The sequence below is a fragment of the Mandrillus leucophaeus genome, unplaced genomic scaffold (assembly GCF_000951045.1).
Source record: "Mandrillus leucophaeus isolate KB7577 unplaced genomic scaffold, Mleu.le_1.0 Scaffold947, whole genome shotgun sequence".
Classification (NCBI taxonomy): Eukaryota; Metazoa; Chordata; class Mammalia; order Primates; family Cercopithecidae; genus Mandrillus; species Mandrillus leucophaeus.
Window position 1 is genome coordinate 662429 of NW_012110330.1, and position 17062 is coordinate 679490.

At 46.4% G+C, this 17062-nt stretch overlaps 1 protein-coding gene across 3 annotated transcripts in view; it reads left to right on the top strand.

Annotated features, from left to right (window-relative positions):
* The first annotated feature begins 577 nt into the window (after nt 1-577).
* CFAP45 (cilia and flagella associated protein 45) overlaps nt 578-17062 on the top strand; it is a 28744-nt gene continuing 12259 nt past the window's right edge. For 2 of the 3 annotated variants that reach the window (XR_001004949.1, XM_011970407.1), the window contains exons 1-7: nt 578-678; nt 7153-7278; nt 9877-10019; nt 11975-12119; nt 12457-12627; nt 13780-13958; nt 16238-16367. Coding sequence is in view for 2 of the 3 variants with exons in the window: in XM_011970407.1 (XP_011825797.1) it covers nt 676-678; nt 7153-7278; nt 9877-10019; nt 11975-12119; nt 12457-12627; nt 13780-13958; nt 16238-16367 (897 nt within the window). In the remaining variant the exon portion in view is untranslated. Of the gene's footprint in view, nt 679-2198; nt 2404-7152; nt 7279-9876; nt 10020-11974; nt 12120-12456; nt 12628-13779; nt 13959-16237; nt 16368-17062 lie in introns of all 3 variants that reach the window. The other variant, XM_011970408.1, reaches the window with a different exon arrangement.

A 17062-nucleotide genomic window follows, 5' to 3' on the forward strand; every position in this document is an offset into this window, starting at 1 on the left:
TTCCTTAGCTTTTGACTTATTCTAATGTAGGGCCTCCATTTTTAATAAACTCTCCAGGTGATTCTTAGCTGGAGATTTGAGGCCCGCAATTTAAGAAACTGCTTCTGAGACTGCAGAGACATCCTCAGGACTGGAAGTTCTTTCTTGACCCGACCAGACTGTCTTCTGCTGTGAAACTAGTTTGGTCTGATCCTGCTGGTTTCTCTGCAGATTACACTCATCAGGGGTTGGCTTGGCGCCTCCTGGGCAGTGGGGCAAGGGTAATCATAGTAACCTAGGTGAAGTCCCTGGGGAAAACTGTGACCGTGGGCCAGGCTCTTCGGGCCGCTGACAGTTAGAACTCCCTCGGCCCATGGTAAGCTCTTTAAGTTCGGGTTCTGACCTAAAAGTTTGGCCAAAGCCAAAGTGCAGAGCAGGGCACGCCAGGGCGGGTCAATCCTTCAGAGCCGCGGTTGGGCTGGAGCGCGGGGCTGCAACGGTTGGAGCGACCGGCTCCGGTTCCTACGCCACCAGCACAAGGCAACTGCCCACTGGAGGTGGGAGGGGCGGGGCCGGGGGCGGGGCCTGAGCCGAGGAACGCGGGCTAGTGGTTGCCACGGTAACGCGTCAACACCAAGGCCTTGGAGGCGCCTGGGCGGCGACAGAGGTCCGGAGTCAGGGCCTGTGGCTGAGGACATGGTGAGGGAGAATCTCAGATGGGGCCTCTTGTGTCCTGAATTGTGTGGGGGCTCTGAGTGGGGAAAGTGGGCGCCTAGGGGAGGGCAGAGTTGGGTCTAAGGGTCGGGAAGGCCCAGGAGTAAGGAGAACACCTCTAGAAGAAGCAAGGGAGATCATGAGGTGGGGTCAGAAGGGGAATTAGGGATAGCGTCGATAGTGATTGGAAATGTGGAGCGCGCTGAGCGGAGCAGTTGGAGAGAAAGGGATGTCCCAACCCTCTCCCCGATGCCATCAGACCGGAGCCTCAGTGGATCAAAGATTGTGGATGTGGTGTGGGAAAAAACACTGGTGAGGAGGCCAGATAATGGGTAGTGGTACCTGTTTTGCCACTAACTAGCAAGGTGACTGTGGATAAGTCATCTAATTGTGCCCAAGCCTCAGGTTTTTCTCCTGTTAGCAGGGCTTCATGTCCCTCAGTAGATAGTCAATAAATATTTGGCAGTGAATGAATGAATGAATGAATGAATGGGTGAGTGAGTGAGGAGTGTCTCAGGTTTGCAAGGCCCGGGAGAGAGACTGGGACAAGCCTGTCAGCCTGGGTTTCACTGGAATGGGGAGGACCGTCAGGGTCCTGAAGGTTGAGAAGGCCAGCAAGGCCTGGGAGGAACCATGAAGGGGATGCCTGGGCTTCAGTGTGTTGGTCCCAGAGGGGAGGAGAAGGGCAGAGGATAAGTGTTGGAGTCTTGGGTTATTGGAACTGACCTAGAATGTCTGGGGCACAACAGGTGGCAAAGGTTGCTACTTGGGTATACTTGTGGACAAACTTCAGGCCCACAGGCTGCATTGCTTTTCTGGGGCTCAGTGGACTTCAGAAGAGTTTTGTTAATTATTAAATAAGCCTTCAACAAAGAGCAGTTCCTGACTTTCGAGGACTCCCTGCAGTGTTGTAATTGGGGTGGGGGGGAATCCCTTTTCACTTATGTATTCTATTTGATTCAGTGTCCCATCTTCTCTCAGCACCTTACAAACCCAGTAGCGTATGTATGTATGTGAGCACCTACTGTCATGCCTGGTGTCTAAGGGCATATGGTAAATGTTAGTTCCCCTTTTGTCCTCTTTTAAAAATTTCGTATTTCCAAGCTCTCGCAGGTCATAAGTTGCACCTGGGCAAGACTCGTGGACTTCAGAGCACCCAGATCGGGGATTCCCCATCCAGGAGCCACTCAGGGCAGGGGTTTGACTCACTGACTGAGCCCCTTTGAAATTCCTGGGGCAGGACTGGGCATATGGACACTTTTGAGAAGCAGTGGGTCTAAGTTAGTGATCTCTGGCAGGCCAGGTATGTGTGTTTGTGTACATATGGTGCTACTCAATAGGTTTTGAGAATATTTAAAGGTGTGAGAAGAGATAGTAGGGGTGGTGAGGCTCACAATTAGGCAGACTTCCAGAACTCTTATAAAAATAATGATTAAAATCCTCCAGAAGGAGAGATGGGGACCTCAGTACTGACTAGGATGTTATCTTCTGGTGGCATCCTACAGATGGCCAACTTGGTCCCACTTGAAGAAAGAGGATAATTACGTGGATCACTCAGAGTAAAAGGCAAGGGGTCTGGTTCATGGGAATCTCCCTTACTTGGTAACTAAAGTCTTCAGAAAGGGAAGTAGAACCAGGCCAAGAGTTTGAAGCCTGAATTTGCCAGCCTGCGGTGACTCTGTGCAAAAAAAGAACTAGATCTCAGAATGGGTAAGACATTTAGGAAAAGACATATCTTTCCTGAACATATCAACTCGTTCAGTTGATGGGTGATGAAGTTACATCAGGGAAACTCCATACTGACCTATTCTAGCCCCATTCCAGCTTCGTCTTGCTGGATTTGAGTGAAACATCCTGGATCCCGGAATATATAATGCTATTTTTTTTTTTTAAGGGTTGTACTCTCTTGCTTTCAGAGTTGGGGCACCAGGCCCATTGCTATGCTTTGTTTTCAAATAAAAAATAGTTTTTTTTTTTTTCTGGTCATAAAAATAGCTGTCTACTCATTGTAGGAAATTATTCAATAAAGAAACATTTAAGATGGTAAAGCTTACCTGACATACTGTTAAACATTTTTTTGAACATGCTTTCAGTAATACATTCTGGGCACATACTTGCCATTCAAACATCTTTACAAGAATACTTCTACATTTGTTTTTCTTTTTGAGATGGAGTCGCTCAGGCTGGAGGGCAGTGGCGCGATCTTGGCTCACTGCAACCTCTGCCTCCTGGGGTCAAGCGATTCTCCTGCCTCAGCCTCCCAAGTAGCTGGGATTTCAGCCTCCCGAGTAGCTGGGATTACAGGCACGTGCCACTATGCCTGGCTAATTTTTGTATTTTTTTGTAGAGACGGGGGCTTCACTATGTTGGACAGGCTGGTCTCGAACTCCTGACCTCAGGTGATCCACCCACCTTGGCCTCCCAAAGTACTGGGATTACAGGCATGAGCCACCATGCCTGGCCAAGAATACTTATATTTCTTTTTCTTTCTTTATTATTATTATTTTTTTGAGATAATGTCTTGCTCTGTCACCCAGGCTGGAGTGCAGTAGCTCAACCTTGGCTCACTGCAACCTCTGCCTCCCGGGATCAAGCTATCCTTCCGCCTCAGCCTCCCAAGTAGCTGGGACTATAGGTATACGCCACCACGCCTGGCTAATTTTCATACTTTTTATAGAGATGGGGTTTTGCCATGTTGCCCAGGCTGGTCTTGAACTCCTGAGTTCATTCGATCCACCCTCCTTGTCTTCCCCAAATGCTGAGATTATAGGTATGAGCCATGGCACCCAGCCTTACGTGTTTCTTACAGTCTGTTTTCTTTACAACTTAACATGTTATGGAGATCATCCTGTATCAATGTCTGCAAATCAAAATCATTATTTGTTTGATCAGCAAATCTTTCTGCATCAGAGTCTCTCATAGAGCTCCTAGCTGTGGCTGAATTCTTGTGCTCCAGGAGTTGGAAGGCTTATGAAGAGAGGGGGAGTCAGCTGAGTCACCAAGACGAAAATATCAAAGCAGGACTGGCATCTTTATCTGTCCCCAGTCCTCATTTTCCCCAGACCCCCTGCCTTCTCAGCTGCCTTCCCTTCAAGAGCTATCTCCCCACAAGCAGGACTGGATATGCTTCTCCTTATGCACAGTTCAGCTTCTTGGCAATATTTATTTGGTCATGCAAAGAAGAAAACCAGCCCGTCACCTCCTAAAAGAACTTCTTCACTATTGCCTCTGGCCCAGAGGGATCCAACTTCACGTTTATGCTTGGTTTTCCATTTTTTTCTAGTATGTTTACACAGTGACCTCTGTAATCCTTGTTACCCTTGGCAAAACTGTTTATTCTAACCCTGGTGTAAGGCTGTGGCTTCAAAGTCAGCATTTTCCAAATGAGGTTTTCTCAACCACCCAACCCTAGAGTTCAGAGCTTCCCTCTGTCCTGCTCAGTGGCCACTTTTCTGTGGTCATCTGTTTTTCTTCCTCTGTTCTGGCTCAGGCAGTCCTTGCTGTGACTTCCTCTTGACATGGGTACCAAGGGCATAGGAAACAGGAGATGCAGGCTCAGCCCTGGAGGAACCTGCAGTCTGGCGGACACTTCAGCACAAGGGAAAACCTGTTGGAGTCCTTGAAAAGAGACAGGAAAACAAATGGAAAACAATAATACTTTCCATCTGTATTCCAAAGCCCTTTCACATACGTTATTATCCACAGTGGAGACCACATACGTGATCTGGAAAACATGGAATGGCGGAGTGACTTGGAGTCAGGCAGGCATATTCCAGAAAAGTATCCATCTCAATCTGGTCTGCAGTCCTGTCCTTGAGAGGTCATCTTTCTTCATCAAATGCACGTTGCTATATTGTTCCTAGTATGTGCCAGGCACTGCGCCTTTTCCCTTAATTACATGCAAAACTCATGATCCAAAGCCTTCCACCTTTTCCAGTTATTCCAAATGCTTAGCCTCAATCCCACCTACTGAAGTTTCTATTCATTTCCTCTTATTCTATTTTTGGTGGAAAGGGGAGCTGTAGCTCACCACCTACCATATAATAACCCTTTAGAGGCTGTTATTAGGCATCCTTGGGGCTGCTATTTTTACCTTTTAATAAATCCAAGCTTCTCTGCTCTACTGTATTGGGGCTGGCTGAGGCTGTAGAGGGAGACTCCCTGTGTAAGCCTTTTGCTGGCTGTGCCAGGCAGTGAGGGAAATGCACATATAGCAGTGTTCAATGTACAGCACAGAGACAGCTGGAAAATAATTGTCCAATTGAGTGTGAAAACCTGATACAGGTGTAACAGGCACTGGGATGTCTGGTTGGTAATGACAGATCAGAGAGAGCTTTCAGAACACTGTCCAGGGCTTAGTGACCTGGAATGCATGGTATATTTCCCTGTCTACCCTGTTCCCTTGACAGCTGCTGATTCCCAGTCTTGGGAATGTGTCTGGCCCATTCCTTCAAGGTAACCCAGTTTAGAGAGATGTGGGGCATATGGGCTCCTCCAAAGTGAGGTTTGAGTCAGCTTTATCATAAGCCTGGAGTCATCCAGTAGTCCTTGTAGATACTACCTTTTCAAGATCGACGTCTACTCTTGGGACTGAGCTGAAGCTGCCTGTCCTTTGGGAATGGAGGTTGTGTTAATCAGATTCTTAGTTACAAGCGACAGAACCAGAATTCCAATTTAAGTAAAAGAGAATGTGTTAAGAGGGTTTTGGAGAGCTCAAAAATAGGAACAAAGGAAGGTTCTGCAGCTGGAATCAAGACCACAATCAAAACCTAGAACTGATCTGGCAAGGACCCTGATGCACTGTTGTATCCCCAAAACTTCCAACTCTGTACATAGGGTGCTGCTGCTGGCATCGTTATCAGTGTTGTCCAGACACTGGGTCTGACTGCCAGTTCTGTTTGGGTCAGAAAGGTTTTCCTTGTTCTGCCTTTTGGTTCACTAGTTCCCTAGTCATTGTCAGTCCAGGGCCATCTCACTGGGTAAGCCTAGGTCCCTTGGGCAGGCTGAGAAGGTGAATACTTGATGTTTTCAGCTTCTGTAGTTGGAGATGAGCACTATCTCCCACAACTCATTAGATGGGGAATTTGCCAAAATAGGAAGTTAGTAGGGGGCTAAAAAATGACTAAGGCACACTAAAAGGGTCTTGGGAGAGAAACAGCCAAATAGTGGATATTATGAACTGGTTTGCTTGATTGTAGCTAGTAATCATTTATCATTCACCACTGTCTCAAGTTTATTGGGCATCAGCCACATGCCAAGCAGTGGGTGAGGCGCTTTTCCATCCTTTATATCCTGTGCTCCCACCATAACCTTGTAAGATTGTGGCGATACAAAGGAGGTCAAACAGTGGTATCATTTGTGAGAAAGACTTGAAGCACAAGCTGAAAAGACTGGAGGCAAAGGGGACACTGTGCATGTCTGGAGAGGCAAGTCCAAATTGCCCCACGAGAGGCTGTCCTCTTGGGAAACTGGTAGTAGTCTGATAATGAGAAACTGTTGCTTTTCTCCTCCTGCCATTCCTGCTTCTTTTATCTTTACTTCCATCCTATGTGGCCGACTTGGCCTTCAGCTTCGGGGACTATAGAATTGCTTTTTAAAAAACCGCAAAAAACAAAACAGTTTTGTTTTTAATTGACACATAATGATTGTACACATTTATGGGGTACAGTGTGATGTTTTGATACATGTATGTACATTGTATAATGATCAAATTAGGGTAATTAGCATATCCATTACCTAAAACACTTGTCATTTCTTTGCGGTGAGAACACTCAAAATTCTCTCTTCTAGATAGTTTGAAATATACAATATAAATAATATACATTATTGTATACATGTATATTAATATACATTTATATATAGTTATATATTATTATATACATGTATATTAATATACATTTATATATAGTAATATACATTATTAACTCTAGTCATTCTATTGTGCTATCAAATACTAGATCTTACCATCTCATTTAATCTTATAACATTTATATTTCTCAAAATCCTCTCCTCTAGATATTGTGTATCTCTTTTGAGATATACAGTACATTATTATCAACTATAGTGGCCTTTCTGTGCAATAGAGCACCAGAACTTGTTCCTCCTATCTAACTGTAACTGTGCACTCATTGATCAACCTCTCCCCATGCCCCTCCCCTTCCTCTCTTCAGCCTCTGGTAACCACCATTCTACTCTCTACTTCTATGAGATCAACTGTTTTACAGAAATGCTCCTTTGTGCAGAGCTCTCTTTTTGCAGAGACCCCCCTGCTCTGTGGGGATGCCCTCCATCTGCTACTCTTTGTCCCCTATGGTTCAGAGTTTATACAGCCGCTTTCCCTAACTATTTCTTTTTCACATGCCCACCCACTCCCCCAGCATGGGCTGGTGAATTGTGGACTGCTCAGGGCCTGGATGCTACTCAGTACTGATGACCCAAACTTTCTGCCTCTTCCTGTAGCCACTAAGCACAGCTGGCATCCTGAGCTCCTCTTCTGCCGCTTCCAACAGGTCAAGGAATAAGGCTCGCTATCGGACCAAAGCCGTGAGCTCTGAAGTGGATGAGAACCTCTTTGGAGATATCAAGGTAATCTTCAACAAGTCCTTTCAAGTCAATGCCACCTACCTGCAGGCAGAAGCCCAAAAATGTAGCTCAGGGCAAAGCTTCTGCTGAGTAACCTTGCTCTCATAGGTAGCTCTCAGACTGAAGACAAAGGGGAATTCTGAGACCTGAGTTGCAGAGCTTTGGGATCTAGTGGGGCCTATTTCAACAGGGACACCCGGCTTCTTCCACCTCAGAGTCTCTCATGTCTTCACAGTGTTTAAAATCTGTTGTAATGTCAAAAGGGAGGCTCAGCTGCAGAGAGTGCAATAGTTGCAGTTGAGCTCCATGATGGAACCGCTGGAGGGCTGATGGGCTAAGCTTGCAGACAAGAGCAACATCTTCCCCCTCCATCCAAGGATAATAGCATCAGAGTACAACACAAAACCATCCTCCTTTCCCAGTTGCTCAACTAAAACAATTATTTAGCTTTGGGAAATGAGCAGGTCTTTATTTGCAAGTGTTGTCTAGACCAAGAGGTTGACAACTCCTTTAGTCTGGATAAAGAGAGCTAGATAATAGAGCCTTGACTGATTTTGGTACACATGGAGTTTAGTAGGTGAGAAGGAAGAGAGGGAAGGAGAAAAAGAGAATGAGACATGGAGAGAAGGGCAGTGAGAGTTTAAGAGAAGGGGAAAAGGGAAAGAGAGACACCAATAGTGATCTGAATCCCTCTGCCAGTGGGGAAGGTGGGGAGAGGAGAGTTGGTGTTGCTCTTCAACATCTTCATTGTGAATTGAAGAGGACTCTCCAGAGGGATCAAGATAGGCTTCTTAATCCATTTAGAAGACTCTCACTCTGCAGCAGTTTTCCTGTTGGTAAGGGAAAGGATCAACAGATGCATTTATTTATTTATTTATTTTTAAGACAGGGTTTCACTCCTGTCACCCAGGCTGCAGTGCAACGGTACAATCTTGGCTCACTGCCACCTCCGCTTCCCAGGCTCAAGTGATTCTCCTGCCTCAGCCTCCCAAGTAGTTGGGACTACAGGTGCACACCACCATGCCTGGCTAATTTTTGTATTTTTTGTAAAGACAGGGTTTCATTGTGTTCCCCACACTGGTCTTGAACTCCTAAGCTCAAGCAATCTGCCTGCCTTGACCTCCCAAAGTGCTGGCATTACAGGTGTGAGTCACCCCACCTGGCCGAAATGCAATTTCACTTACAGACATTTGTGTTGTTGTTGCTGTTGTTGTGGGTACATGTGGAGTTTTCTAGTCAAAGCAAAGAGAGATTTGGAATTGGCTGAGTTCTCTGGGAGCAGTCACGCTGGCTGGCAAAAGGTGGTTATCAGAAAAATGCTTGTCCCTTGCCCAGTTTCTTTGGCCTCATTGGTGGGTAAGAGTTCAGGAAGTCTCTCAACAGGCAGTAGAGGGCAGAAGTGGCCTGTGGCATGACTGAGTTGTGCCCACGTGAAAGCAGAGATGGGCACCAGGTGGCAGCAGCACACAGGGGACTGTGAGTGCAAAGTGAGGTAGGACAAGTGGGGCCATCCCCCTGCCTCTGGTCAGGATCACAGTGGCTGCATTAATGACACATCCTTTCCTGTATTTAGACATTTTCTGAAACAGGTGATTTCATTTTCTTGTTATCTAACTCCTTCAGGTTGGAGAATTTTGAAAAACAAAAACAAAACAAAAAAAAACACAGTCTGTGTTCTTGCTGAATTCTAACTCACTGACCTCAGCACCGACTCAATGAGCTGGTAGAGAACTACCCATAGATCTTAAGGGTAGGCCTCTGCAGGTCATTTAGCAATTTCTATCTCCCTCAATATGGCTTTTTGCGGGGGTTAAAGTAATTTAATTGTAAGAAATAATTTAAAATGACCAAGGTCAAAGACTGTAAGAGTCTGTAACAAATTATATTGCTTCAAACCCACTGTGTGGTCCTAGAGAGATAATTATTTCTTCTTTCGTAAAGGAAAATCTTTCATGGAGAGAGGAAAACCTAGAGACCAGAAATTTGCTTTCATTCCTGATGACTTTAGACTAGGTATAGACACACACTAGTGACCGCCACTCTTTACTATCCCTACCGTTCTGCAAGGAATATCCGTGCAAGAACAAGAGACTTGTTCTCTGAAAAGCTGGTCAGGACCCAGCACGGTGGCTCACGCCTGTAATCCCAGCACTTTGGGAGGCCCAGGTGGGCGGATCACCTGAGGTCAGGAGATTGAGACCAGCCTGGCCAACATGGAGAAACCCCATCTCTTCTAAAAACACAAAAATTAGCCAGGTGTGGTAGTGGTTGTCTGTAATCCCAGCTACTCGGGAGACTGAGGCAGGAGAATTGCTTGAACTCGGGAGGCAGTGGTTGTAGTGAGCCAAGATTGTGCCACTACACTCTAGCCTGAGTGACAGAGCAAGACTCCATCTCAAAAGAAAAAAAGAAAAGAAAAAAAAAAAAAAAGAAAAGAAAAAAAAAAAAAAAGAAAAGAAAAGAAAAGAAAAGCTGATCAGTACAGAACACATCCAGCCATGCTCAGATATAGGGCATCACGCTGGTCTATCCTTGAAGTTAGGACTGACCAGCAGGAAGTGGGGGTGACAAGCTTCTAAGCTATTCTTTCTGAACTCATAGTCCCCAGCCCAGGGCCAGAGTGACAGCCCCATTGTGCTGCTCCGAGATAAGCATACCCTTCAAAAAACTCTCACTGCTTTGGGCTTGGATCGAAAGCCAGAGACCATCCAGCTCATCACCCGGGACATGGTCCGAGAGCTCATGTGAGTACACAGTCCCCTGTCCTTCTTTGCCCAGTCCCTATCCTTTTGCTAAGGATCTTTGCAAGGAGATGGATAAACCCATCTGGTTTCATTCTGTCCGTCCAATCCCCACTTCTTTCCTATTCATTTTCCCCTTTTTGTTTGATAGTTCTTTCTTTCTTCTCCGTCCTGGCCTGTCTTGTTTCTCCCATTGTATCTATTATTGCCACTGTCCTTTATTCTCAGCTTCATTCTCCTTCCTTACTTCTGGCTGGCTGTGTGAGCTAAGGGACTGGTAGAGGGGAGGTGCTTAGTGAGTCCTCTCTAAGTCCCCATTAGTGCCCTCCCTAAAGAGAAGTGATCCAGATGAGTCACTTCCTTTCGGCTGCATTAAGAATCTGAAGCAAAGGGAAACTGACCAGATGCCTCATTAGACCCCTGGCTTCCTCCCAGACTCTAAGGCCGTAAGAGGAAATTCACAGGGGCTCCTTGGTTTCCTTTGGGATTAGCTCAGCCCCGCTTCCTGACTAGAGCTGCCCCCAGGCTTGAGCCCCTCCTGTGGGGCTTAGGCCTAGCTCAACCATGTGCCATGAGCCAACACTGCTCGGTGGTTTAGCTCTTGTGTTAGTGCTTCACCCTTTACAACCGTTCCCCCAGCCCTGGCTCCACCCACTAAAAACCCTAATTCCCAGAAAATGCTACCTGTGTCACAGCTGGGGAAGCACATCTGGGACACACCCCGGGAGCTGTGTTGGACTGCGGTCCCTTACTGACCATGTCTGGTCAGCCCTGGCATCAAGTGGCCAGATGTGGCTAGAGCCCTGCAGCCACTCCTGGAGCTGGAGGAAGGGCTCCTTCTTGGAGCCATCTGGTCCTGAAAACACGTCAGAGGACAAGTGGCTGGTTATTTTTCAGGGCTGCTGAAAGTAGTATGAACTGCTGTCTTAGATTCAGATCACTGCTGGTCACTCCAGATCCTAGGCTGTTTAGGGCCACACTGCTTCATGAAACACAAGATCTTGGCTAAGCTGCAAATCCACTCACTCATTCTGTCCATCTCCTGGACCACCCTCCCCCAACACACACACACTGGTTTTATTAGATGAGGTTTCACTTCCTGTCTCAGACCATCTGTCTTATTGGCATGTACCTGCCTCACCCAGAAGCAGCTTTCTTCCCACCTCCCCAACTACTCCCTCCCCCATCTTTAATGTATGTCATTTGCTTGTAATCATTATAATTAGTGATTGGTTTGTTGAATGCGTTGGATAGCTAGAAAGGAGAGGTCTATAGACGTCTCTGGCTATTGTTGATCATAGATTTTAATTAATATTTAGGGTTCAAAGCTTCTCTCTAGGCTGGATAGGCAGGGAAGCTTAGGTTTCTAACTAGCATCTACATCAACCTTGTCTGGCGTCCTCTTGCCCTTTTTATGTCATCCTTGAGGAATAATCTGTTTTTAAAGTTTAATTCAACAGCTTTGTTTTGAATTCTCACTCTGTGGCAAGCGCTATGCTAGAGACTAGGCTACCAATGTGGTTAAGACAGAGTTTGTGTCCTGAAGGAGCTCATAAAGGAAACAGAGCCTGCATGATTGGCTGTGATACAGGCAGTAAGAACAGAGTGCAGTGGGGGCTCAGAGGAGGAGGTGATCTATTGGGTCTTGGTGGGTGGGGGGGGCAGAGTGGGCACATGTGGACATGATGGGGGGTGGGTCTCAGCTGCACAGAGAAGGTAACATATGAGTTGGACCTTATAGAAAAAGGACTTAAATGTCTCTTTTTAGCCTGCAGTGCTACCTGACCCCCACCTTGGAACCTCTACTCCCCATGGACCCATGGCACACTTGCCGTCTCTTCTGCCACTGGAGAAGTCCACTGGCATGATGGGGAGAGGGGAAGAGAGCAGAGAAGCCTAAAGTGTGGTGCCGAGAACTTTCCCTCTCACCTCCCTAAATCTGTTCATTCTTGTGTCAGTGTTCCCACAGAGGATCCCTCCGGGGAATCCCTAATCATCAGCCCTGAGGAGTTTCAGCGAATCAAATGGGTATCCCATGTCCTGACCAGAGAAGAACTTGAGGCCAGGGACCAGGTCTTCAAGAAGGAGAAGGAAGCCATCATGGTAGTTAACCTCCCTAAGCCTTTGCCTCTGCAGATGGGTGGCAGAATCAAAATGTACTGAGGAACTCTCATTAGGGGGTCCCTGAAATGAGGCACAAATTACGTACTTAAGAAATATTGCAGAAAGGAGACCAAAGAGCAACACCTGAGATGAGAGGTGGGAGCAACTAGGGCCAAGGGGAGGGCTGAGAATGAAGCCAGGCTGTGGAACTTCTTGGTTCTGATGTCATCACTGGCCGAGGCAAAATTGTACTGGGTCACCTGTGATAGCCAGGCTAGCACCCAGGGCACAAAGCGCATGAAATAATCCCCCACTGAGCCAGACTGGTCTCCCTTAGGATGCAGTGATGACACGAAAGAAGATCATGAAACAGAAGGAGATGGTGTGGAACAACAACAAGAAGCTCAGTGACCTGGAGGAGGTAGCCAAGGAACGGGCCCAGAACCTCCTGCAGAAAGCCAACAAGCTGCGGATGGAGCAGGAGGAGGAGCTCAAGGACATGAGCAAGGTGGGCTCTTCATCTCTCCCTTCCCTCTGAGCGCTCACTGCCATCCTGCCTCCCTCCTCTTATTCCCACACTGGACAAGGTCAGGGACTGGTGGGGGTGTGGGCAGGGGAGGGGCAGCAGGAGAGCTGCACCTGCTGTGGTAGTTGCAGTGATCACAGTGAGGACTGGCTCTGCCACCTGCTTGCTGTGTGATCTTGGGCAAGTCACTTGCCCTCCCTGAGCCTCACTTTCTTCATTTGTAACTTGAGGGTGGTAAAACTGCTTTGTGGAATCATTGGCAGGATGAAATAAGCTAATAGATGGGAGAGGCTTTGTGGGCTGTGGATTGGTAAATTAAATGTGAAGTGTTACTTTTATTTTCATCCTGTTAGTTCAGTTCTGGCCACGTATGGTGGTCGAGGCAATTGGATGCTTTTGGAGTACCTAAAGCTCTTCCTTTGGCTGAGAGCATAAAGACCAGAGGCTCATTTGAATTCTGTTGTAACTCATTTGCACGTGGTTCATTTCCTTACCAAACGAAAAGTGCTGATTCCCCAATCCCTGCACCTCTGATTTCTGTCTCTCAGGTAAATCTTCTGTACGTTTGCCTCCTTTAATTTTCTAAAGTTTTACTTTTGGGTTCTTATGGATGGGCCCATGGCTTTTCATCCCTTTTGTGTCATGTTGGGCTCTTCCAGCTTAAAAATCTTGTGGCCTGGCCTCTGCAAGAGTGTCTTAGCTCCCCTGAGGAGAACAAGGGGTCCACCCTGGAGTTCATGGGTCTCTAAGTGGAACAATGGACCTCTGAAGTTTTATAGAAATTTTGTGTGTATATCTGTAAGTGAATTTGATGGAGGAGAGGGCCTACTGCTTTCATCATATTTCCAAAGGGTGACCCATTACCACCAAAACCCTACGATGTAGCTCCCTGAAAGATGCTATTCCAGGCCCCTCCTTGCACAGACCATGGTACCTAGCAGAAGGCCAGTAAATCTTTGAGCTCAACTGTATTCAGGGGAAAGGTAAATATAAGAACATTCTTATTTCCCCGGACTTGTGAGCAGTCATGCAGACCTCCGGCATGCTCAGCAGTATAGCATTGTGTTCCCATTTCTTCCCCTTAAACTTACACATCCCTAGGCCTAGTGCCACAGTTTAATCCCCACTCTCCAGATTATCCTCAATGCTAAGTGCCATGCCATTCGGGATGCCCAAATCCTGGAGAAGCAGGAGATCCAAAAAGAACTGGACACAGAGGAGAAGCGGTTGGATCAGATGATGGAAGTGGAGCGGCAGAAATCCATTCAAAGGCAGGAGGAACTGGACAGGAAGAGGAGGGAGGAAAGAATTAGGTAAAGATATGGTTTTGGCATCTCCCTCTCTAAGCTATTTCCATGTATCTTTAGGTCCATGTAGCCTAGCAAAGAGGGAAAAAATGCAAAATGGTCATTATTGTCATCTACTTATCTTAAAACTTCACTAAGTGATACACAGAATCACAGAACCTTTTTTTTTTTTTTTTTGAGAGGGAGTCTCACTCTGTCACCCAGGCTGGAGTGTAGTGGCATAATCTTGGCTCACTGTAATCTCCACCTCCTGGGTTCAAGCGATTCTTCTACTTCAGCCTCCCAAGTAGCTGGGATTACAGGCATGCACAACAACACCCGGCTAATTTTTGTATTTAGTAGAGATGGGGTTTCACCATGTTACCCAGGCTGATCTCAAACTTCTGACCTCAAGTGATCAGCCGGCCTCAGCCTCCCAAAGTGCTGGCATTACAGGCGTGAGCCTGGCCGGAATCACAGAACTTTTAAAAGCTTATTTCCCAAATCTTGGGAGACACTTCACAGTCTGGCTGCAATCTCGTTTCTTACCCCTACCTGCCATCTACTTTCTGCTTTTTCCCAGGCCCCCAACATGCCAGGCCATGTCACAAGTTCTTAATTTTTTGTTGTTTTCTCTTTTTTTGAATACCCTCCTCTCCTTTTCCTCCTGGAAAATGCTCTCTCCTTCCCTTTATACATAGCTTTGCTGTCACCTCCCTCATGTCACCAGGCAGGCTTAGTGGCTCCCTTCTCTGCGCTCATCACTCTGTGTTTATACTCCAGTACCCTACTCTTGTGCTGTTGTGCTGTGGCTCTCTGACCCTCCTAGATGCTACGCTCATTGGGGACAGGTCCTATCGTATCAATTTCTGTAGCTTCTGAGCCTAGTAGAGTGTTTGGCCTGTAATAGGTGCTTAATTCATGTTAGGATGAATCAATTCAGTCTCCCCTTCATTTTGTGCTGAAAAGGACAAGTCCCAGAGCAAGTAAATTATAGAATAATAGTGTCCTAGATTTAGAACGCCAACCATTCAATACATGAATTACCTCTATAAATAATCCTTGTACCACACTGAATGGCAGTTTTATCTCCCCAGCTGTATCCTATTCTCTGGAACCATTCATCTCTGTACCTGGTATACTATACCTGGTACATTCACCTCTGTACTTCTGGTAGGTACCTGGTGTACTATAGTAGGTTCCCAGTAAAAGGTTATTTAGTGGCTAAGTGGCTGTCCATCTTCTGCATAAATAGCTCCAGTAAAGGAAAAATCTGTCTCATTAGGCAACAGTAATGATTTGAGCTGGTCCTTATATTGAGGCCAAACTTGTTTTCATGTAACCCTTTTACTCTTTACTCTGGTTTACTTCATGTGGAGTCATGAAGCCATTCGAGCACTCCATCTGAATGTGGCTCTCATACTTTTTTCCCTCGATCCTTATCCTAATCTGTGTCTTCTCCCATTCTTCCAGCCTTTACTCATATGTCATGGGGTCTATGCTTCCAAGTTTGTTGACACCCATTAACACATAGGGAATCACTGGTAACACTGCTTATAGACCCTGGGTTTTTTTTTGTTGTTGTTGTTTTTTGTTTTTTGTTTGTTTGTTTGGCTTTTTACTATTCAGCTAGCTTCCTATGATTACTCTGGGAAGATTTGGGAGGTGGTAGGATTTCAGAAACTCTTTTTTTTTTTTTTTTTTTTTTTGAGACGGAGTCTTGCTCTGTTTCCCAGGCTGGAGCGCAGTGGCCGGATCTCAGCTCACTGCAAGCTCCGCCTCCCGGGTTCCCGCCATTCTCCTGCCTCAGCCTCCCCAGTAGCTGGGACTACAGGCGCCCACCACCTCGCCCGGCTAGTTTTTTGTATTTTTTTTAGTAGAGAGGGGGTTTCACCGTGTTAGCCAGGATGGTCTCGATCTCCTGACCTCGTGATCCGCCCGTCTCGGCCTCCCAAAGTACTGGGATTACAGGCTTGAGCCACCACGCCCGGCCTAGAAACTCTTTATATACTGGAAGGTAGAAAGTGTTTTATCAAGTGGGGTGCCCCTCTTGGGCAAACAAAGAAGAAGAATCTCAGGAAAAGTGAGCCCTGGAACCAGGAGCTCAGGAGAAAGGAGGCTAACCCTTGAGGTCCTTCCTGGGTGAAGGACTTTGGTCTGGGCTCATGAAGCATATCGATGTTTAAGGGGCACTTGTCAATTGTTTCTGTGACACCACCCACCTTGGGGGTTGTTTAGATGGAGGTTGGACTCTGGGAGACGTGGACCCTGGGTTTCTAAGACACTGTGGCACTGTTCTCTCCAAGAGGAAGGCGGCAAATTGTGGAACAGATGGAAAAGAACCAGGAGGAGCGATCACTGCTTGCTGAGCAGCGGGAGCAGGAGAAGGAGCAGATGCTGGAGTATATGGAACAGCTCCAAGAGGAAGATCTAAAGGTAACAGGCCAGACAGACAATGCCACGTTTCACCACCAGCAGCATCAAAACCCTTCAAGACTCTGGGGTTTCAGGGTGTTGAATGATTTTCTGCCAGGCACATGCTCATTTCACAACATCATCACCATCAACTTTTTATTGCCATGTTAAATATTTATTTCACCATGGTGTCATGCTGGGGGATGAGCAGTGATTTGGATAGATATTGTCCCTTCCTTCCAGGGACTTGGGGTCCAAGGCTGACAAATTATTGTGAATAGACACATAAAGGAAATATATGGCTGCATGCCTTGCACAAGTAAACAGGGATGTTTTATGGTCTTCCCTCAATCACCTAGGGATATTATATACTTTGTAGATGAACAGTAGCAATATCTGAGTTCCAGTCTCCCTGCCGTTACTTCACGCGAAGTACATAGCATCCCATTGTCATTAATCGTGCGGTGAAACCAAACCTTTTCTTCCTGTTAGTCCAAATAAAATTAGTAGGCGTATTTATTGCAAAAGAAATGATGACATACCTGCCCAAACTAAGAAGACTTAAAATGTCCTCTTCTATGTGCCTTTTCTGGGATGTAACAATGTGTAAAACCCTCTAGCACAGTGAGGGACATGGCAGGCACTTGGATAATTTTTTTTTCCTCAATTTTTTATTTTGAAAATTTTGTACACACAGACAGAAAAGTTGAAAAAAT